Raw genomic sequence first — 23221 nt, 5'->3', positions numbered from 1 at the left:
TTACCCTCGCCACTGCCTATTGGCGACTGGATCAGAGCAGAAGGAAGAGGGGAGAAAGTAGCGACAGTGGAGAGTTTGGGTGTGGAGGTGGCTAGGGTTCGGAAGAGAGCTTTTGACCCTCCATCGATGTCCTCAGCATAATTTTGTTTCCACATATATAAATATCATAACAACTACTCCCTCTGTTCCTAAATATAAGACCTTTTAGACATTCCACTATGAACGAGATACAGATATATATATAGACATGCAGTCTATAGTGAAATCTCTAAAAGATCTTATATTTAGGAACCGAGGGAGTACAAGGTTAAAAGTGCTCGTGCGTCACAACCGGGGCATACATATTCCAATGGTTAAACAATAATCATGTTCGAGATACAGGGAGTCCCAGACATGATTGCAGTCCTTGATTTTTGAGTAACAAGATTATTTCATTTCACAACAAGAAAAGCAAAACAAAGCTATCATCATTGGCAAAAAAGAAGAAGAATCGAGTGGTTCCAGTTCAAAAGAAAAACGTCCATGGCCCGATGGCTCCCCTTTGTCGTTCGTGGGCCTTGGCCTGCTATCTACTACTCTCCCTGGGACGGAGGGAGTAATGATCTGGGTTCAGAGCCCGTGAGGGGAAGTCGCGGAACGCACGGGAAAACGACGAGAGACGAGGCTGCCCGCCGCCGGCGTGGCCTCTTCCGGCAAGGTAATTCCTCGCCGCCCTTCTCCTCCCCTCCCTTCCCCTCTCTCTCTCTAGTGCACGGCTTACTCCCCTCCCTTTCTCCCGAGCGTCAGCGACACCGAGGCGGCGACGGCGGCGCGAGCTCGGCGGCGATAGTAGCGCTGTGACGAACCATCTCCAATGTCCATCCCCTCTTCCTCCCGTCCGCTGGTTAGATTCTCCTCTTCCTCCTTCCCCTCCCCTTCTCGCCCGCTAGTAAGCTTCTCCTCTTCCTCCCTTTTCCCCCTCCCCCTCTCGCCCGCTAGTTAGGTTCTCCTCTTCCTCCTTCCCCTCCTGCTCGATGCGCCCAGTAATTTCTGCTGCTGCTGCTGCTGCTCATGTTTGTTAATTTTGTTGCGATTTACTAAGTATCCACGGAGGTTTATGCAACATGACACAAAATAGTGAAGCACTGTCCTTGCCTATGAAGCATTTCTTCCCTTTTCTTCTTGAGAAATGTGAAGCATTTCTTCCTTGCCATGCCTTATTCATTATTTCTCGAGAAACATGACTGGAAATCAGCTTTCATTTTGCATTTGGTCCATGTACGTATGATGTATGCTATACAACTATACACTGAAGTAGCTGTAAAAACGCTGTGTGCTTTGTACGCTGACAAGTGACAACTACATTCATGTTCTATTAGACATGTGGATTTTAGAATAAAAAGTCCATGTCACATTAGATTGAATGCCTTGCTGTGCACACCAGAAGAATTTTTGGTACCAATATACCCTCTGCTGCTAGGTGCTAGCTATGAAGGCCAGATTGATTACCTTGCCAGATTAGCTATGGTGCTAGTGTGCTTGTTTATTGTTGGCACCCTTGCATGCTCATGTGGCATCCCATTGGTTGATGATTTTAAATTTGAAGCATCCATGAGATCTTGTATGGATGTTACCTGGGTGCCATTCTTTAGCCAAATTTGGTCATACGAAGGACCACTATTTCTTGAATCACGTGTAATAACACTCTTTATTCTGAACTCAACTGAACTGCAAGGGGTTTGTTTTCTGGTCTGTGATCTGAACTGAAGTAGAAGCATATCGAAAACTGCACCAACAAGGATTGCTTTCTTGGATAACTTGTGACATGTCTGTGAATGGATAGATATAAACTAAGTTTGCACATCTTATGCATGGCATCGGTTCATAATTTTATGAGAGGAGTAGATGCTCTTCTATCCCCAGTTAAAATTTCAGAGCATTTCAATATGACTTGGGCTACTAAATGATGCTACTGTTGATGTGTTGCTTGACAAGGGCATCTTTGTTCTTGTATGCCTCATTATCTTAGTTGCACTGTCCGAAACTTGTTCTTTCCTCATATTCAACAGTTAAGGGTCTGTTAGGAAGAACTGTATTTCCTTTTTTCACTAAAAGGATGCCAATGACTGCATAAATTATACAATGATGGTCTTTGTCAAATTCTTGTTCAGACCAAATGTGCTTCTGTCAGTTAGATCAGTACTGCTAAATGCCTTCTTTGTATGTGTCCATGTCCAGATCCAAAGTTCTTTTCAGTTTGAGATCTTTGTAGGTTTTGTTTTTTATGTCCTATAAATTTTCTGGTTTCTTATAATGTGAAATGTGAATCCTGCGACGCACTTGTTGACATGGAGACAGTTTGTTTACCTACTTTTCTGCAGAACATGTTTCTTCTCTGTTTCTGCTTTTGTCATTGGCATGCTATTTATTTTCTGTTACTGCTCACTCGCATATGTTATTTGTTTTTTCATAGGACCTGCTGCTTGAGTCTTGCAGGAGGGTTGCCACGCCAAAATCCACTTGAGGCAGCTCGACGGTGGTCGCGGCCACCTCGCGGAGGCGGTGCAAGCTGTCCAGCATCACGGTGCTGAGGCACTGCACTTCGCCGCCTGGTGCAAGAAGGTGGAAGTGTGCGAGTACCTGGTTGAGGATGTCCAGGTGGATGTGGATGCCGTTGACCAAGCAGGTGTGTCTGCTCGATATCTCTGCGATTTTCTTCAAGCAAATTTAGCGTGCTATCGTTACATGGAAAGTCTGTATGTATGCTCAGAAAACTTCATTTGTTTATTCTGAACTTCTGATATAACTCCATAAGCTTCCTTTTCCCATGGTCTCGGCAGGTAAAACACCTCTGGTTTGGGCAATCACTGCTGATAAAAGTGGGTACGTGAATATTTTCAGGTATCTTCTTGATCATGGTGCCAATCCAGATAATGTCGACATAATAGGGTTTACTCCTCTCCATGAGGCCGCCAAAATAGGTGCCACCCCATCCCCCTCTTAGTTGGTTACTCATGCATTGCACTTTTTTGGTGGATGAAGAGAGACAACAGACTGTAATTACGGGAGATAGATTTGTGCTTGTACTACTGAAGTATAAAAACGAATCATATATTTTCTTTGGCATAGAACAATGTCACAAATTGATTCATTTCATAACTTCATTGATACAAGTTGAAAGAAATGCAATGCAGCATAGAAGAATTTCATAACTCAAATTATATTCCAAACTTCTGATTCAGGGCATTGTGAAATAATAGAACTCTTGCTCTCTAGAGGTGCTTATGTCGATCCATTTTCTACGGATCATGGAACCCCGTTGCATGTCGCTGCTCAACATAAGCAGGATGCAGCCATGAAGATTTTGTTGGATCACCATACAGATGTAAGTTCCATTACAAGTCTCTTTATTATCTAAAATTACACGTTCCTTTACTGTTTTCTCACTGTTATACTCCCTCCGTCCCAAAATAAGTGTCTCAACTTTGTACTAACTTTAGCACAAAGTTATACTAAAGTTAAGGCACTTATTTTTGGGACAGAGGGGGTATTTGATTACCTTCAGCTGTCTGATTTCTCTATTTTTCGGTTAGTTGAATCTCGACAGTAAATTAGTTAGTATCACACAGTTGTGAACATTTGAAATTAGATTGAAGTTCGCCTTTTAATCATTAATTGTTTGCACAATCATGTCCCGTCCATAGTGTTAAGGATGCTGAAAAGCTAGCTGTTCTGCAGCAAGCAGAAAGTCATGGGCTCTTTCTGTGAATTACCTGCTTCTTGTGTACAAATAATTTCACCATCTAAGCTTGAAAAAGATAGCATTTAGCGCCTTGAGTAGATAGACCTCCACTATATTGTCATTTCCATTGAAGTTTTCTGTCTCCACCTTTATTATCTTTTAGTATGTCAGATTTTCATGATCGAAGTTTGTATGTGCTAAATCGCTAATATTCTGACACAGTTTCTCTATGTGGAGCTTGCCCCGACAAGCAGAAGCTTAGTCAGATAGTTCAGTCCTTTCCTAGGTCTTGTTTGAGTGTTATGTTTTTTTGGTAACTGAATCTACAATATGTGGATGAAGATGGAGACTTGCATTCAGAAGGTGGCTTCAGAGGAGTTTGGATTGTCCAAGGGAAGTAGAAGCGAGGCTAAAGATACCTGGTGGTGGAATGATGATGTCCAGAAGGCTATTAAGGAGAAGAAAGATTGTTTCAAATGCCTTCATCTGGATAGGAGTGCAGACAACATAGAGAAGTACAAGGTGGCAAAGAAGACCGCAAAGAGAATTGTGAGTGAAGCAAGGGGTCGGGCGTATGAGGACCTCTACCAGCGCTTAGACACGAAGGAAGGCGAAAGGGACATCTGTAAGATGGCCAAGATCCAAGAGAGGAAGACGAGGGATGTTGACTAAGTCAAATGCATCAAGGACGGAGTAGACCAACTCCTGGTGAAGGGCGGGGAGATTAAGCATAGATGGCGGGAGTACTTCGACAAATTGTTCAATGGGGAGAATGAGAGCTCTACCATTGAACTGGACGACTCCTTTGATGATACGAGTAAGCGTTTTGTGCGGCAAATCCAAGGTCAAGGAGGCGTTAAAAAACATGAAAGGAGGCAAGGCGATGGGCCCTGATTTTATCCCTATTGAGGTGTGGAGAGGCCTCGGAGACATAGCAATGTATGGCTAAGTAAGGTTTTCAACCTCATTTTTCGGCAAACAAGATGTCAGAAGAATGGAGACGGAGTATATCAGGACCAATCTTCAAGAACAAGGGGAATGTTCAAAGTTGTACTAATTACCATGGAATTAAGTTGATGAGCCATACAATGAAGCTATGGGAGAGTCATTGAGCACCGCTTAAGAATAATGACAAGTGTGACCAAAAATCAGTTTGGTTTCATGCATGGGAGGTCGACCATGGAAGCAATTTTCTTGGTACCACAACTTATGGAGAGATATAAGGAGCAAAAGGACCTGCATATGGTGTTCATTGACTTGAAGAAGGCCTATGATAAGATACCGCGGCATGTGATGTGGTGGGCCTTGGAGAAACAGAAAGTCCCAGCGAAGTACATTAACCTCATCAATGACATGTACGATAATGTTGTGACAAGTGTTCATAGAAAAACATAACAACAAGTAATGGCTCTGCTCCGCTCCGCTCCCTCCCTCCTGCTCCCCTCGCCTGACCCAGCCTCCCACCAGCCCCGCCGCCCTTGAATCCCCGATGGCAGCCCTCCTCCTCCCAACCAACCACCCCCGGCCATGGTGTCCGCATGCGCTAACCCTGTCGAGCCCTGAGCGACCCTCTCCGGTGACCGCGTGTCCTCCGTCAGCCGCTGGTCGGACTCAGAGAGTGAGTCCTCGCCGTGCTCGTACAGCGTAGTCGCGCGCGCCCCGCTGGCCCCCTTCACGCCGCGGGCCCTGCTCAGAGGTTCACCGCGTCTCCAGCGGAGTCCAGGTCGATGTTGACGGGTACCAGCAACCGCGCCGTAGGCACCGACAGCGTCGTCCGCGCCAAGTCGAAGAGCCCAGCCCGCCCCTGCTGCGCCGGCGCAGCCCCTCCTCGGAGGAGGTCGCGGGGCTCTGCTTCCGCTGCCTCGACCACCGCCACCGGGTGCGGGACTGTACCAACGACATCCGGTGCCGACGATGCCTCGTCTCCGGCCGTGACTCACGCTCCTGCGACGCCTTCGCCGCGCAGCCCTGCCCCACCACTGGCCGCTCGGGAGCGCGCTCCAGTCCAGGCCACTCCTCCGCCCCCGCCACCCTTGCTGCCTGCAGCCTAGCAGGTCGCGTCGGCAGCACGCATGCAGGAGCCAGTTCGGGTGATCATGGCACACTCGGTCGAGATGGAGGAGGCCGAGGCGGTCTTGAGCCGTGCAATGGTTGCATGCATCATCGGCAATAGGCCACATGTGTCCGCCGCCGAGGTCTCCGACGTGCCACTCGACACCTTCGACCTCGCCGGCGGCGACTTCACCGTCCATGCCCACCACCCAGAAGACTTCCTAATCCTAGTCAGCTCCCATTCAAGCAAGTGCCGACTGGACGGAGACCACTTCATCAACTCGCCACGCTTCTCTCTCTCCTTCCGGCCCTGGAGCAAGCTGGCTCACGCCGGTTCCGATGAGTTCGAGTTTCGCGTCGAGCATGAGCTTCGTGGTATCCCCGCCCAGGCTTGCCACCTCTCCACCGCCGAGCACATCCTGGGAGAGAGCTGCTGGATTGAGCGCCTCCACCCCAACACTCGCTCCAGAGCAGACTTGGCCACGTTCCGGCTAGCAGGGCGCACACATTGTCCTGACAGCATTCGCCGCAATGCCATCTTGGAAATTGTTGAGCAGATCCCCGCTCGCTTGAGCTTCGACGAGCCGATCATCAAGACGCTCACATACCCTATCGCCATCGCGCTGGCGCGTGTTGAGCCGACCGGAGCACCGTCCCTCGGCGCCCAGCCTAGCACTGGACAGGGTGGAGCGGGCACGCGAGATGATGGTGGCCGTGACCGCGCCCCCGGCCCCGGCAAGGCGCATCGTCGTGGCTGCAAGCGCCGACGTACGGATGCGCCACCCCTGGCCGCGCGGATGGCATGGCCATGGATTCCTCCCTCTGGTGCGCCGACAATCGCTCTGTCCGCGCGGATGGGGTGACCATGGCTCCATCCTAGCCAACTCCCGCCGCCGTGGATGCACTGCTGCCCGTACAGCAAGCACGACGCAGCATGGCCCCGTGGCCGGGTCAGCATGGGCCCGCCAACCCTCGTCATGCTGCCAGAAAAGGAAGGGGAAGAGGAAAGCAAAAAAGGGCTTTGCCGGTGGACTAGGAGCACAGAGATGCAGACACCGCAGAGGCCCATAGGGCGATGTCGACTATGGCAGTTGGTGGCCCATCCTTGACCGTGGGAGCTTTGGCGCATGCGCCAACTAGCGACCCGTCATTGGTGTCAACCACCTTAGAAGCATCCCCAGATTCAAATCAGGCCGAGATTGCCGCAACCAAGGCGGATCGAGAGAGCCCCATGAGCTGTAGGGATCTGTCTGCCCTGAGCGAGGTGCCAGACTCCCAACTAGAGGGACCAGCTATCCTGTCGGGACAAAGAGATGTCCCGCTGACGCCAACACCTGCTGCGGGGCCAGACGCACCCGACCAACCCCACGCATGCGACGAGAAGGGCGGGGAAGTGCAACCCACCGGTGGCAGCAACCCCACCACTAGACAGGCAGAACCCCACACCCCGGTGAGAATACTACGAAGGCCTCCGGCCTAGCCCACGACCAATCCGCCCACAACGACAGCCCCCCCAGAGGATATGCCAACTCCGACTAGCGTGCATCACGACCCGTGCAACTCTGCATAAGGGCGGTTCGCCTCCCCGCCGATCATGCTACGTCAATCCCGAGGCCGCGTTGCTCCACCGCGCACTTGGACTCTTGGTGAGTTCCTGGCCGCCGCCACGAAGCACATCACTTCAGCCCTGCCTACCCTTGGGAGAAGACCGCGGCGCGCGCTCAACTTCACTATGCGGCGAGGCCGCTCAGCCTCGACAGCGGCTTCCCCACCGGCGGCCCCGCCCACTGCTGAAAGAAGATCGCAGGTTAAGATCTTGCGCACCCTTGGGATCGTTGGGACGAGCCAGAAGATCACCTCGGCCGAGATGAAGGTGTATGATGACCTATTTGCAGCACCCATCCCACTCTCGGTGCTCACAGCCATCGCCGCACTGGTTGATCGCGACATCCCTACGCGCATGGCCACCCCAGCAACCGTCCCGACAAGCAACGCTATGGTATGCACGCCATGAGCCGTACGCGCACCCCCCCTCCCCCCGCCGACCTTGTGTGCATGGATCACAACCTTAGGCTTGTTGTCTGGAATGTGCGTGGCCTTAATGCGCGCGCCCGACGCATGGCGATCCGCTCGCTGATTGTAACCACCTCTGCCTCCATTGTCTGCCTTCAAGAAACAAAAATGGCGTTGATTTGCTCCTCGGTTGTTCTTGACACCCTGGGCTCCGAGTTTGATGACTACACGTATCTCCTGGCGCAAGGCACGCGTGGCGGCATCCTGCTTGCATGGAAGAGCAGTACCGTGACTATCACGGATCCCTTGTTTACCATGAACGCTCTCACAGCCAAGGTGACCACGGCCACGGGCGCGCCTTGGTGGCTGTCGGTCGTCTATGCCCCCCCCGGGATGATGCGGACAAGATCGCATTCATGCAAGAGCTTAGAGACGTGTGCGCGGGCTGCCCCGGGCCATGGATGGTGTGTGGGGACTTCAACCTAATCCTCCGCGACGAGGACAAGAGCAGGGGCAATCTGAACCGCCGTATGATGGGCCGGTTCAGCCGCCTCACCAACGACCTCATGCTGAAAGAAGTATACCTCAATGGGCGGCGCTTCACGTGGTCGAATGAGCAATCGCCACCCACGTTGGTACACTTGGACTGTGTACTCTCCACCTCGGATTGGGAAGACGCACACGCAGACTGCCACTTGCTTTGCCTCGTGTCCGTCGTGTCAGACCATAGTCCACTCCTGCTCGACTGCTCGCCAACGTACACGGCGCGGCGACGCTTCCATTTTGAGAACTATTGGATGCATTTACATGGGTTTCACGACATGGTGGCCACGACATGGGGCTCGGTCCATGACCCGGATCCTTTGTGTCGCTTGATGTTGTGCCTAAAGGCAACAACGCGCATGCTCACTAGCTGGAGCGGCAAGACCATTGGCTGCATACGGGATAAGATGGCAATCTCCCGTGAGCTCATCTCACGATTTGACAAGGCTCAAGAGGATCACATGCTATCACCTCCGGAGGATTGGCTACGTAAGCAGCTCAAGATCTCATACCTCGGACTGGCCTTCCTGGAGCGCACCATAGCCAGGCAGGGTGCCCGCATCACCACGCTCAAAGATGGCGACGCCAACACGGCCTTTCTTCCATAGGCAATGCTCATACTGTCGGCAGAAGAACCACATCCACGCCCTTACCGTCAACGGCGATGTAATCACCGTCCAGGAGGAGATGGCGCACGCAGCATTCGCCCACTCTGACGAGCTCTTTGGCTGCCCTGCCGCACGTGACTGCTCGCTGGACCTCGATCACCTCATCGAGCCTTGCGACCTGGCAGGACTTGACGAGCCATTCAGCCCAGAGGAAATATGGAACGCCATCAAACTCTTGCCGGCTCGCAAAGCTCCCGGGCCGGACGGATTTACGATAGAGTTCGTGAGAGCCTATTGGGGCACCATCCGACAAGACTTCCTGGACGTATTCCAGCAGCTATTTGAGCTGCGAAGCCGAGGCTTCTGCAAGCTCAACCAGGCCCTACTGACCCTGCTCCCCAAGCGTGCCGATGCCAGCGAGCTATGCGACTACCGCCCGATTTGTTTGATACATCTCATGGCCAAAATATTCGCGAAGGTGATATCGCTCCGACTAGCACCCAGACTTGGCGACTTGGTCAGTCGCAACCAAAATGCATTCATCCCCGCTAGGAGTCTCCACGACAATTTTGTTCTGGTCAAGCAATCTATGAAACTGCTGCACCAACTCAAGGCCCCGCGGATCATGCTCAAATTAGACCTCACACGGGCCTTTGATTCCTTATCATGGCCATTCCTCTTCGAGGTTCTTGGTCAGTACGGATTCAGGCCTCGGTTTAGGGAGTGGATAGCGATCCTCCTCACAACGTCCAACACCCGCGTCATGATAAACGGCGAACCCGGCCCAACAATCTGGCTACGATGCGGTCTGCGCCAGGGAGACCCCGTGTCCCCGCAGCTCTTTGTGCTCGCGGTTGACACCCTCAACCGCCTCATGCCCCGACGACTGCAGCATAGTACGGCCGCTACACCCCCGACGAGCTATTCCCGCGATCTCACTCTACGCCGAAGATGTGATGATATTCTGCCATGCCACCCAGGACGATGTGGCAAGGGCATCTTAGCCCTGTTTGGCCGAGCTAGTGGGCTCCAGGTGAATTATGCAAAGAGCTCAGCTACCATCCTCCATGGTGAACCCGCGACGGCCGAGATGATCACCCAACTTGGATGCCCGGTGGTTGAGCTGCCCATCACCTACCTTGGTATACCGCTAACACTCCGCCGACCCTCTGCTGCATAGCTACAGCCCCTCGTCGACTCGGTGGCCGCCCGGCTCCCTACATGGAAAGCTTGGCTCATGAACAAAGTCGGGAGGCTCACACTAGTCAAGTCGGTGCTGAGCGCTATCCCAGTTCACCAGCTGCTCGCCTTTGCCCCGCCCAAGAAGACACTGAAGCAGCTAGAGAAAATCCAGCGTGGCTTTTTGTGGGCTGGCCGCGCCGTCGCCAACGGAGGGAACTGTCATGTCAATTAGCGCCACGCCTGCCGCCCCGTGGAATATGGTGGCCTTGGGATCCATGATCTGGAGCGCGCAGGCCTAGCACTACGGCTGCGATGGATGTAGTTCACCCGCACGGACACTGACCGCGCATGGCAGGGCCTTGATCTCCAGTTCTCCAAGGAGGAGCGCACACTGTTCTTCTCATCCACCACTATGATGCTCGGCGCTGGCCGGACATCACTCTTCTGGGATGACCGATGGATAAACGGCCAATCCGTCCGCGAGATAGCCCCCATGCTATACCAATGCATCCCCAACCAGCGACGCAAGACGAGAACAGTGGTAGAAGGCCTGGACGGGAACACTTGGGCCCGAGATATCCAGGGGACCATCGGGATACATGAGATTGGCCAGTACCTGATGCTACGGCAGGCGATACAACATTTCACCCTCTCGGACAAACCCGACCGACTCCTCTGGAGATGGGCATCAAGCGCCACACACTCGGACCAATCTTGCTATGCCGCCACATTTCAGGGATCTACAAGCTGCTACTCATGGAAGCTGATTTGGAGGAGTTGGGCGCCACCCCGCGTCAAATTCTTCCACTGGCTTGCTAACCAGGACCGATGTTGGACGGTGTCGAGGCTGGCCAGCCGCGGCCTGCAGCACCACCCTAGGTGCCTCCTTTGCGACCAAGACCCGGAGACCATCCAACACCTGCTACTGGCGTGTCCATTCGCCAAGCAGACCTGGCACATCATCCTGGACTGGGCGCATATACCTGCCCAACCGCCAGCCACCGAAATCACCTTGATGGACTGGTGGTTGCGTGCGAAGGCTCAAACCCATCCTACACTACGCAAAGCTCTGCAATCGATCACACTGCTCGTCCCCTAGATGATCTGGAAACAGAGGAACGAATGCGTCTTCGACAATGCAAGACCCTCGATAGATGCGCTAGTTGATAGGATTAAAGACGAGGCCAAATGTTGGGCAAAAGCCGGGGCACAGGGGCTGCGGGTAGTCTTGCCCGCCTCCTGGGATGTCCACTGGTCGGAGGCGCTAGGACTCTGTAAATATAACCTCCTAGGAGGCATGTACTCTCGCTCACCTTTTCAATGCAATGAAACGCAAAAATCACTTTGTGTTTTCTCGAAAAAAAAACAAGTGTTCGTACAATTGATGGCGACACTGATGACTTTCCGATTAAAATAGGATTGCACCAGGGGTCAGTTTTGAGCCCTTATCTTTGTGCTTTGGTGGTGGATGAGGTCACAAGGGATATACAAGGAGATATCCCATGGTGTATGCTCTTTGTGGATGATGTGGTGCTAGTCGATGATAGTCAGACGGGGGTTAATAGAAAGTTAGGGCTATGGAGACAAACCTTGGAATCGGAAGGTTTTAGGATTAGTAGAACTAAAACCGAGTACATGAGGTGTTGTTTCAGTACTGCTAGTCACGGGGAGGAGGTTAGCCTTGATGGGCAGGTGGTGCCTCAGAAGGACACCTTTCGATATTTGGGGTCAATGTTGCCGAAGGATGGGGATATCGATGAGATGTGAACCATCGAATTAAAGCCGGATGGATGAAGTGGCGCTAAGCTTCTGGCGTTCTCTGTGACAAAAGGGTGCCACAAAAGCTAAAAGGCAGGTTCTATAGGACGGCGATTCGATCCACAATGTTGTATGCGGTTGACTGTTGGCCGGCTAAAAGACGACATGTTCAACAGTTAGGTGTAGTGGAAATGCGCATGTTGAGATGGATGTGTGGCCACACAAAGAAGGACCGGGTCCGGAATGATGATATACGTGATAAGAGTTGGGGTAGCACCGATAGAAGAGAAGCTTGTCCAACATCGTCTGAGATGGTTTGGGTATATTCAACGCAGGCCTCCAGAAGCTCCAGAGCATAGCGGATGGCTAAAGCGTGTTGATAATGTGAAGAGAGGTCGGGGTAGACCGAACTTGACAGGGGAGGAGTCCGTAAAGAGATCTGAAGGACTGGAGTATCATCAAAGAACTAGCCATGGACAGGGGTGTGTGGAAACTAGCTATCCATGTGCTAGAACCATGAGTTGGTTACGAGATCTTATGGGTTTCAGCTCTAGCCTACCCCAACTTGTTTGTGACTAAAGGCTTTGTTGTTGAATCTAAAAAGCAAAAATCATAAAAAAAAATAACATAAGAAATCACTTCATTTACACCTGCAACAGTATGCATCTTGTCTAGAGGGAATGAATCCCACAAATTGATAAGGATGGTTAAAAAATAATGACTGGAAATTAGTGTCCTATTGTATTGGAGATAAGGTCTACTTGCAGAAACTTCCTTACATGGGGTTGCTGCTATGGTCATGCTAACAAAAAGGATGAATTGTTCGAGATGATTAAATTCAGCACAACTGACAAGGTCATAGTTTTTCCTTTCTTGGGCCTATCTTTTCCAGGTGTGATGACCCAAAATATGGAATGCCACTGATTCAAGTAGGGCATAAATCTTTAATTGTTATCTTTCCATCAGAAAAAAAGGTGTTGGTTGTCATCTGGATTTAAAGGCTAGTAGTGAAGAACTGACCAGTGATGTACTGAATGGTCCACTGCCAAATAATTTCATGGTGATGATGTACATTTTCATCCTCTTTTTTCTTTTTTGCAATTCTGCACCAAACCACCAACTTCCCCCTTTGTTCTTTCATTCACTAAGGTTCATTCTCACAGTGGCATGGTTCCATCTTTTTGTCACTATTTGTCTTGTTATTTATGCATCTGATAAATTAATCTAGTGATTGCATTTCTTTTTTAGTGTAACAAGATACTAGGATGTTTCTTGTCACCTCTCAAGATCGCTATCGAGAGTCACTCAGTGAAATGTGTGAAACTACTGGTAAAGGTACGGCTACATCTTAATATCTTATGCGTGAAGCTGAAAAATGTATCCCAGATTAGCGAAAATGTGGACAGATAAAGTCTGACACATGTTACTTAGAGGAAACATCCATGATTCTGTTACATGCTAGGCTGATGCGGATGTGAAGGGCATCCGTAATGTGACCCCCTTGCTTGCTGCTGCAAGACATGACCTAACTGACGCCCTTAAGTGCCTACTGGATGCTGGGGCAGATCCCAATGTTAAAGATGAAGTAAGTTTTGTATTCCACTTGTGTATATTGTATATTTTGTTCACATCATGATTGGCTGTTTACACATGTGGGTGTAACATTGAATAAGAGATAATATCACTGGAAGTCCTAGAACTTGCGTTTGATGTTCAGTTTGATGCTAGAACTTTAAAAATACGGATTTGTGGTTATCTAACCTGACATCACATGCAAATATGGTCACGAAATACGCATGCGGACATATCAGGGTGTATGGGCCAGCCTGTCAGTGAGTGATGACATTCGGCCGACTGTTTTTTGCATAAAACAACCTTACTATATTTTATTTGCAGGAAAGACCAACCACTGTACAGCAGCATATTGGTACGAAAATTAATGGAAAAGGCTGACCACTGTACAACATATAGGTACGATAATTAACTAAAAAATCAGCGAGAAGGGACTGGAACACACGACCCAAATTAAGGACACAAGACACTCTAGCTAACCAACCAACCCATCAGGTTCATATTTGAAGTATGGATAACAAACTGAGATGTATTGACCGTGGAGCAGTGGGTCCTGCCTGTCAGCTCTCGAACAAACAACCAAAGGGTAGCACACAGGATGTTATAGCCGCTACAACCAACACGTATACACGTCTACGGTGAATAGTTAGTCTTAATGTACTAGAAATATGTAAATATTACGTAAACTATAATTACAATAATAAAAATAACAACTAAATATGTGTTATAAATATTGTACATACAAACGATATAACCTACTTTTAAATTTGTTCATGTACTATTTTAAAAATATTCATATATTAAAAAAATTATGAATTATAATTTTTCTGTATCATTTAAAATAAATATTTCCAAAATTAAAATTTAAAATACTATTTTAACTTTACAAACATTTCAATAAATGTTCTCACATTTTTAGATTTCAACTTTTTTATAATTTAAAATGTAAAGATTGATATGAATATTCAATCGTGTCTAATATTTAAATTATTTATTTTTTCAATTATAAATCATGAGTAAAAATTATACACTGGTGAATAATTTTGAATATTTAGTAAATGTTTGAACTCATCATTTTGCATAATTTAAATATAAGCCTCGAGTGTTATTTTTCTTGGATTCATTAAACATTTTCAATGTCGCTTTAACTAAATATTTTTTATATAGATACGCATATGTATATTTAATTGTTTGTATTTACTAATAATAATCACTCGTATGTACTAGTGTGTGAGTGCATGCGGATATTAAGTATGATATTATTTGCGTGTTATTATATGATTAGCACTATATTTGGCATGAAATTAGCTGCACGCTAAACGTGTTGAGCGCTCGACATTGAAGCAGTCTAGATCATTGGATTGATATGATTTAATGGCTGAGATTAATTGGATCTGCCTCTTTGGGTCTTTTTATATTGGTATAGATAATATTCTTGGAACATAAATTTGTTAATTATGTTTTACAAATATCTTTAAAAAATAGCAAGTGCAAAATGGGCCGCAGTATCCGCAGAAATAAGCCGGCAATGGCAACCCCCTTCGGAAAGACATACATGTATTGTCAGACAGCCAGCCTAATAACTTGCGGCAGCATGGAAAGTTCTGATTCGTTCTGATTTATTTCGTTGTGTGATAGGTGGTGCAAAAATAAACAGGTGGGAGGGGGGACAAAAAAAAACCCGGACAAAAGTGGTGGGACGAAAAAAAACCTGGACGCAATCCTACCAGCTGCTCCATTAGGGATACAGACTATGTTGATGGCATTATATTTTATCTTAATGTGTCAACCTACCTAATATGACTTCTGGTCCTGCTTAAGGGAATCAACTGTAGCAGTACGCCCCTCTACATATTTCTGGTAAAAGAAGGACCGGTAAAATAGCTTAAATGGGCTGCAGATGTACACCAATTCCTCATAGATGCGGGAAAAAAAATGTCATTTAAGTTCCACATTCAACAAATCTAAGTTTGCTATCCATACATGAGATGCGAACGTGAAGGGTGGGTTGGCTGGAGTGGCTTGTGTCGTAAACATTGGCCGTGGGTTTAGTCTCTGCTCACCCATTTTTTGTGTTAATTTTTGTACCTATATGCAACACAACAGTCGGCTTTTTCCATAAATAAATAAAATGTGAGGGTGTTTTGCACAAAAGTTAGTCAACCGAGCAACATCACTCATGGACAGGTGGGGTCATACACCCTGATACGTCTGCATGCGTATTTTTGTGACCATATTTACACGCGATGTCAAGTTAGGTGACCAAAAATCCGTATTTTTAAAGTTTTAGCACCCAACTGAACATCGAGTGCAAGTTCTATGACTTTCGGTGATATTACCTCATTGAATAACTATGCATCATCCATCTTTGAACTTTGGTAATACGAGTCACGAAGTCAGTCATATCGAATTAATAGTTAGCTTAGGTCAGGTGCATTTAACTCAGTGAAGTTTTAATGCTGACATGTTAATTGTAATACTGCAATTTCATGCCTTCTGATATATTTTTTCATGTACAACTTTTCCAGTTTCTTGAAGATTAATGGCATACATTTGAAGTTGACATTTCTTTTTTGACATTCCTACAGTTTACATAGAAATAGTTTTGGTTGATTTGCCCTGGCCAATTTTACATGTATTTTCTTTCCTCCTAATTTGGTAACATTGTATTATGAAAAAAATGCTGGTAAAAATGCTAGTAATGTAAAGTAATTTAGGAATTTGCTGCCTGTTTTTTAGATAATGGATAAGTTAGTGTCCTGGTCTCTGCATCATAGGATGCACAGCCAATAGTTTACGACAAAAAGGACTTGCTGGATTATTTGCAGACGCGTGTATTGCCTGAAAGCATACGTACTAGACGCAGAAGAACGGATCTTATGACCTACTTTTGGGCATGAAAGGAGTACTATTGGTCAAATTCTTGTCTATATGTCTTTCGTGTGGCTGGACTTGTGTTAATTTATTTCCCTTTGAAATACATTGGTGATATTCAATTTTCTCTTTTTTTGAACAGTTTGGTCACTTGCCAATACATTTGGCGGCATATTTTGGTACACGCAAAGCCGCCGAGATCCTATATGAAGTTACTTCTTCTCGTATTCCAGCTATAGATGATTTGAGCGTTGATGGAATAATTAGTCATGTTAAGGCAGAGCGAAAGTTCGAGGTATGAGCAATAACATCATTGACATTATTATGATTTATATTTTTTTTTTTGCGAATGATTATGATTTATATTTACTTGTGTGCTGTAATGCTATTTTTTTAATGAACTTCTTTAGACCAAGAAAGTTAATATTCATCATTGACATCATTGAGAGTATTTCTTGTGAATTCTTATTTGACAGTTTTGAACTATAAAATTTCTATTATTTACTGAGGTGGAGAGTTGCTAGGTTGCTGGTTCCGGTAGTAGTCTGTATTAGGCAAGGCATGATCCAGTTTACTTACTGATTTGTCCCGTTAATAAAATTGGTAAAATTTCTACATTTATTGGAAAAATTTATATCTTATTTTAATGCTTTAATTTGAGGGGTTGAACAGCACTCTCTTAGCATGACATTTAGCCGGAAGCGACATGGATCCAAATTGCTGAGTACTCTGGTTTAACCCTGCCCTACCTTGATTTTCCCCGTCCTCCGCCACTGAGTAGACCAGGTGTAGCCACAGTAAATCCTAGCACTGTAGGAACCAGAGTTGGACGCACGAAAACACTGCATAAAATTGGATCAACACTCGAACAAGATTAGAAATAGTTAGTTAATATATTAGGCGAAAATTCGTCGCTTTATACACATTTTAGCGACTAAAATGTCGAGAAGCGACATTTACTCAAACCACTAGACTAGATTGATAGGCAATGTCGCTATTCGACATTGCTAATAACTGCGGCTGCCTTCCTATGCTGTCTAGTTGGAGTCAGAGGACAGCGGCTCGTCGGAGTCGGAGGACAGCGGCTCGCTGGCAGCCCAGTGGTGTTGGCGCTAGGCCTCGAAGGTGGCGTCCTCACGCAACTGGTGTAACACGTAGTGGAGCTCACACTGGCGGTTGGCGCCGTGCCGGCAGATGTCCTCAACGGACCTGTGCGCGGTGAGCTCCACCTGGTGTTGCTAATCTGACTCGTCGAGGGGGATGGTCCAGCAGCGATGGCGCTCGGTATCTTGGATGCGGCGGATGTCCTTGTCGTGGACAGAGAGCTCGAGTGCCAAGGCAACCTGGCGCTGCTCGTTCGTATCGTCAAGGGGGGTGGGGACGGCGCGGGTGGAGGATGCTGCCCCACTGGCAGCTGAATGTTAAAAAGCACCACAGTGGTTGGGTTTGGAGGCTGCACTCCTCTTTTTGGAGCGCCCTCCAAAAATTATATGGAGATAAAGGGAGCAATGGCGAATCTGCTAGTGTGGGGATTTTGCCCCTCTAGCCTCCATATTTGTGGTTTATGGAGGGAGGGGGGATATGCCGAATCTGCTAAAGTTGATCTAAAAGGCCTGAGAGAACTGTGAGAGCAAAAATCCCTTGCACTCTTTTGAGTTTGTGCTAAAAGAAATTTGCTGCTGGCTTTGCCAAATCTTGTATCTCTTGTTGTATCAGAGTATATCAGATGTAACCGGTGCGATTGAGTTTGGGGGTTTGTGAACAATGTGGTACTATAATTTCTACTCTACATGTTTACAAAAACATGCAATTGTACCAAATGAATGAAACCACAACATGTTTAACTACGAAAATATTTCTGTTCTTTTTAAATTCTTTGCACATAAATTTCTGCAATCTCGAGTCATTATTTACTTGAATTTTCAGGATCTCCCTTTATCTAAAATGTCAGTAGCTGAGTTGAAAGAAGAAGGAGACAAAGCTTGGCATAAAGATGATTACAATGCGGCATTAGAATTCTACAATGCGGTATGGTATTGCACTATTCAAGCTCCTGAAGTTCATTTCTCTTTCCCTACTATTGTTTCCTCATTTATATCATTAAAATGCCTTGCATCACTATCTGATGTTTTTCTGGATAAATGTGTAAACTATAGATGTGCTTTATGTTTCTTTGTTCATATTTTCCTACAAGGAGAGGAGTGCAAGTGTGAACAGTTAATTGTATTGTGTACCACAAAGCTCATGGACACACCTAAGACCATGGCCGGAAGTGTATAGACACTTACGCCCTTTACTGTATTGTGAGTTGTGGCTTGATGAATGTCCTTATTAGTGCCAGCACAGACGAGCATGTGGGCATACACAATTGAGTTGCTTTTGAGCATGGCATCACTGATATAATTGCCTGCCTTGTAAGATTTTTATATTAGCGTAATCGAGAGCAGCGTCACCTATCACACTGACCCTGATAGCACCACAGTGGAACTGATAGCACCACGGTGGAACCGATGAACATTCCTGTTCGTTGCACAGGTCTACCCTGGTCTCATCTTGTTATGTCCGGCCTGTCATATGGAAGGCCCATCGGGCAATCTTAGCCCACAAGTTATCTTAGGTTAATTCGTGTGCAAGTTATCTAGGTTATAAATATAAGTTGTAAGACTCTTTTCAGATCAAGCAATAAGAAGAATATTATCTCCTATTGCCCGGCTCCCTGAGGAGCCGGAAACCCTAGCCGCCAACAGCCCTAGCCGCCGCCGCCCTTCTCCTAGCTCGCGATGGCGCCCAGCTGCCGGCGCGCCCGTTCCTCGCCACGGCCCCCTCCATCCTTCCCTTACCACCTACACCCTAGACCTGGTAGAGTACCTGATTCTACCAATTTGGTATCCAGAGACACCAGGCCGATCATGTCCCAATCTCCATCACCGCCGCCGCTACCATCCACCTCCACCCCGCTCTCGCTGCCGCCGGCCACTTCCACCGCGATGGCGGAGATCGCATCCGGCACCACCATCACCAGCGCATCCGGCACCACCATCACCACCACGCCCATCAACATCGCGGCGGAACCGCCTCCGCTCCTCTCGCCCGAGGAGGTGTCGGGCACCCTGCGGGAGCTTGTCCAGGCGGTCAGGGGTATTACCCTCTACCTCGCCGGGAACCAGCCCCCGCCACCGAGCGTCGGCACCACCGCCTGCGGGCCGCCGCCGCTACAGTGGCCCGCCCCGGCCTTCCAGGCGACCTACGGAGGGGCGTCCCAGCCGCCGCTGCTGTTGCCGCACTACTCGGGTGCGGGACAGCCGTGGCCAGCATGGCCGGCCTCCACCGCGCCGCTGGGGGGCCCGCCCCAGCAGCTTCTCCCGGCGCCACCGCCGGCCCCCACGCTGCAGGCGCCGGTGCAGCAGCTCCACCAGGCGCCGCCGCCGTCGACAGTACCACCACCCGCGCCTAGGGCTACGGGTCGGCCCCTGCACCAGGTGCAGTTTCCATCGTCACCATCGCCGATCCCCGCTTGGGCGACCGGCTCGTCTCCGGGGCCGGTCTACTCCACGGCGCCGGAACACCCGACGCCCTCCCTGCGGTTTGATCACCCCTCCAGCTCGGCAAACTACGCCCCGGCGCTTCCCGACCCAGCATACGCGCCGGCGGCGACTGCGGCCGCCCCCGGGCATGGCGGGCCGACACCCCCTCGCTTCGCCAAACTGGACTTCGCCACCTACGAGGGCACGGAGGACCCCCTCAACTGGCTCAACCAGTGCGAGCAGTTCTTTCGAGGGCAGCGGACGCTCGCTTCGGATCGTACTTGGCTCGCGTCCTATCATCTTCGAGGCGCAGCGCAGACCTGGTACTACGCCCTCGAGCAGGACGAGGGCGGCATGCCACCTTGGGAGCGCTTCCGGGAGCTCTGTCTCCTCGTTTTTGGGCCTCCTATCCGTGGGAGCCGACTGACGGCCCTCGGTCGTCTACCTTTCACATCTATGGTGCAGGACTACGCCGACCGCTTCCAGGCCCTGGCGTGCCATGCGCCGGGTGTCTCCGCGACCCAGCGCGCCGAGCTCTTTGTGGGTGGTCTGCCGGACCATATTCGCGTGGACGTCGAGCTACGGGATCCCCCCGATCTCCAGACGGCCATGTACTATGCCCACGCATTCGAGCGCCGCGCGGTGGCCATTCAGCAGGACTCACCGTTCCAGGCCGCTGGCTCACTACCTTCGCCGGATTCCGCACCGGATCGGCCTACGCAGGCTTCCGCGGCACGCCTCGCCGCGACCGCGGCACCTCTCGCCACGACCGCGGCATGCCCGTTCCACCGGCTCACCCCAGCCGAGATACTCGAGCGTCGCCGCCAAGGGTTGTGCTTCAACTGTGACGAACCCTACAAGCCCGGCCACGCCTGCCCACGACTCTTCTACCTGGAGGTGGCAGACTACATTCCGGAGGACGCCGTCGCCGCTGACCTGGCCGCCCCAGATGTCGAGAAGGTGTTTGACGCTGGTTGATTACCTCGAGGAGTTCGGCAAGCGCTTCCCCACCTTACAGCTCGAGGACGAGCTGTTTGTGCAGGCAGGGAGAAGTGTTATGTTCGGCCTGTCATATGGAAGGCCCATCGGGCAATCTTAGCCCACAAGTTATCTTAGGTTAATTCGTGTGCAAGTTATCTAGGTTATAAATATAAGTTGTAAGACTCTTTTCAGATCAAGCAATAAGAAGAATATTATCTCCTATTGCCCGGCTCCATGAGGAACCGGAAACCCTAGCCGCCAACAGCCCTAGCGGCCGCCGCCCTTCTCCTAGCTCGCGACGGCGCCCAGCCGCCGGCGCGCCCGTTCCTCGCCACGGCCCCCTCCATCCTTCCCTTACCACCTACGCCCTAGACCTGGTAGAGTACTTGATTCTACCACATCTCTTGGTTAATATGACGTTCACCACTGCAAACCGTCTGAGACGGTCCTTCGAGACCATGGTGGATCATGACCACTGTTTCATGACAGTGGTTTTAGTTTGGGTTATTAGGGGAAGTGCCACGCATTGTAACTTCTTTGTGGAATGGTGTTAATTATGGGAAAATGTGGCCGGTGCATGCCAAGCAGATGATCGAACTTAGTTGTTCCATTTGCTTCCTTATGCCCCTGTTATACAAAGTCTTAATACCTTTAGCGTGTCACATTGCCACTTATTATATTTTTGGGTTGTATCTCCAAATCTTAATTAATATGTTTGAGTATGTTGTTAAAGCCTTTAGCTTTACCTTGTTGAGTGTGGATGTGTGCATAGACTCATTAGCCAAGGTTGGCCCATTAAGACATGCGATGTGTGTCCCTTGCATCGATGAAGATGAACAATTGGGAACAGAGAGATTCCTCCCACTTTTTGACATTTGCTGCACCAGCCTTACAGATAACACTTTTCTCTCTCTCTTTCAACTTGAACTAGGCTACCCACCACTTTTACCTGCTTGCGGTAGCAGTTTTGGCTTGAGCTGTTTCCATTGAGACAATCTCCATATGTGGTTTATCATTTATGATGCTAGAAATCTGAGGATTATATGCAGATTTATCAAAAAAATGTAATTTTTTGTTTGATTTGTTGGTTGTAGGCCATGATGCTTGACCTTGAAAATCTTGATGCAATCCTGATTGGCAATAGGGGGTATTGCCGGCTTCTACTGGGTAGAGACGGTGCTTTAAATGATGCCCATATGTGCAGGAAAATGCGGCCTGAGTGCGCAGACTCATGCTGGCTGGAAGGCTACTCATATTTGCAAGTAAAGGTGATAAAGAATCACGATTTCACACTTAGTTAAATCTTGCGGCTAAACCTTTTTGATGATCCAGTCAGCTTTGTATCTTCAGGAGTACGAAAAAGCATGTGATTCATTTCTTGATGGTCTCAAATTGAAGCCAGGATTTGTTGGAATCGAGAGGCATTAAGGTAGCCTACTTGATAATATACTTTAGCTCCATGCTTTATTTAAAGGCATGGAAATTGTGTTCTCCATATCAATAATGTGGCTAATGCTTTTTGTGATTTTTAGTGCCTGTTTCTGTTTGGTCCATTTACGCAAAACCAGCCATGCATTAGTTCTCGAAAGGCATTCAGATCTGAGCTTTTATGATTCTATAATTTGAAATATGCAGGGAAGCTTTGAGATTGTTGACAGAATCTGACGCCAACAAGAAGAATGGATCTGAAGGACCTGCTGTAGTATATCGCCCCGTATATTTGTACCATTGAAGAGAGCAATTTGGCTAGTATTTGGTCGTCTTAAACTCTTTGGCAAATCGTCCGTTGCGCTCTGAAGAACGTGATGCCTGCTACTGTGTAAGTAGACGGTGCTCGAACCATGGAACACATATGATGCCCTGATTAACTGTACGTAGGTCTTTTGGCGCCGGCAGACACAGCCCTGAATTAGGCCACGCACACTCATAGCGAATTGCTACAAATTGTTGTAGCCATGTGATTGATGGCACTCTGGCTCTGGGGTGATGATTCAGCTAGGTGAGGGTATCAGTAGCTTTGTAGGTCATCACACCATACTGGTTGGTGCATGCAGAGTTTATTTCCTATGACATTTATGTTCCTGGCCTTAGTTAGCGCCCACCCGTGGGTTTACCGAAAAAGGCTTTCGCCCCTTTTTATATATAAAGCAAACCACAAGGCACAAGGTCCAACAAAAGTTCACAACACACACACGCACGCAACACCACCGTACACAAGGTAGTACAACAAAAGGTATGAAAAGGTTCTGCTGAGGGCATAGCTCAACAAGCCCAAAAAATAAAAGGAAACACAGGCTCTGGTGGTGCCACCCGTGGGTTTTGCTCTTAGTTTTTGTAACATCCTCAATTTCCCCCCTAAAATGTTCGGTGGCCTTATGGTTTTGCTATGAATG

The 23221-nt window shown here is 48.7% G+C and overlaps 1 protein-coding gene across 1 annotated transcript; it reads left to right on the top strand.

Annotated features, from left to right (window-relative positions):
- Positions 1 to 614: 614 nt before the first annotated feature.
- LOC119267280 (ankyrin repeat, PH and SEC7 domain containing protein secG-like) lies at positions 615 to 23031 on the top strand. The gene is made up of 12 exons (XM_037548646.1): positions 615 to 697; positions 787 to 883; positions 2476 to 2665; positions 2820 to 2960; positions 3222 to 3364; positions 13126 to 13212; positions 13340 to 13462; positions 16466 to 16618; positions 18250 to 18351; positions 21923 to 22096; positions 22179 to 22257; positions 22464 to 23031. The coding sequence occupies exons 2-11, from the start codon at positions 854 to 856 to the stop codon at positions 22254 to 22256; spliced, it is 1221 nt and encodes a 406-aa protein (XP_037404543.1). The 5' UTR covers positions 615 to 697; positions 787 to 853; the 3' UTR covers position 22257; positions 22464 to 23031.
- The last annotated feature ends 190 nt before the right edge of the window (positions 23032 to 23221 follow it).

This window comes from Triticum dicoccoides, chromosome 3A (assembly GCF_002162155.2).
Source record: "Triticum dicoccoides isolate Atlit2015 ecotype Zavitan chromosome 3A, WEW_v2.0, whole genome shotgun sequence".
Taxonomy (NCBI): domain Eukaryota; kingdom Viridiplantae; phylum Streptophyta; class Magnoliopsida; order Poales; family Poaceae; genus Triticum; species Triticum dicoccoides.
This window is presented reverse-complemented; position numbering and strand designations above follow the sequence as displayed.

Bases quoted from the DNA above. Each gene is read 5' to 3' on its own strand.
- LOC119267280 (XM_037548646.1), top strand. From the start codon at position 854: ATGTCCATCCCCTCTTCCTCCCGTCCGCTG. The intron at 2,961-3,221 runs GTGCCACCCCAT...CTTCTGATTCAG, and splicing joins CCATGAGGCCGCCAAAATAG to GGCATTGTGAAATAATAGAA. The intron at 22,097-22,178 runs GTGATAAAGAAT...TTGTATCTTCAG, and splicing joins ACTCATATTTGCAAGTAAAG to GAGTACGAAAAAGCATGTGA.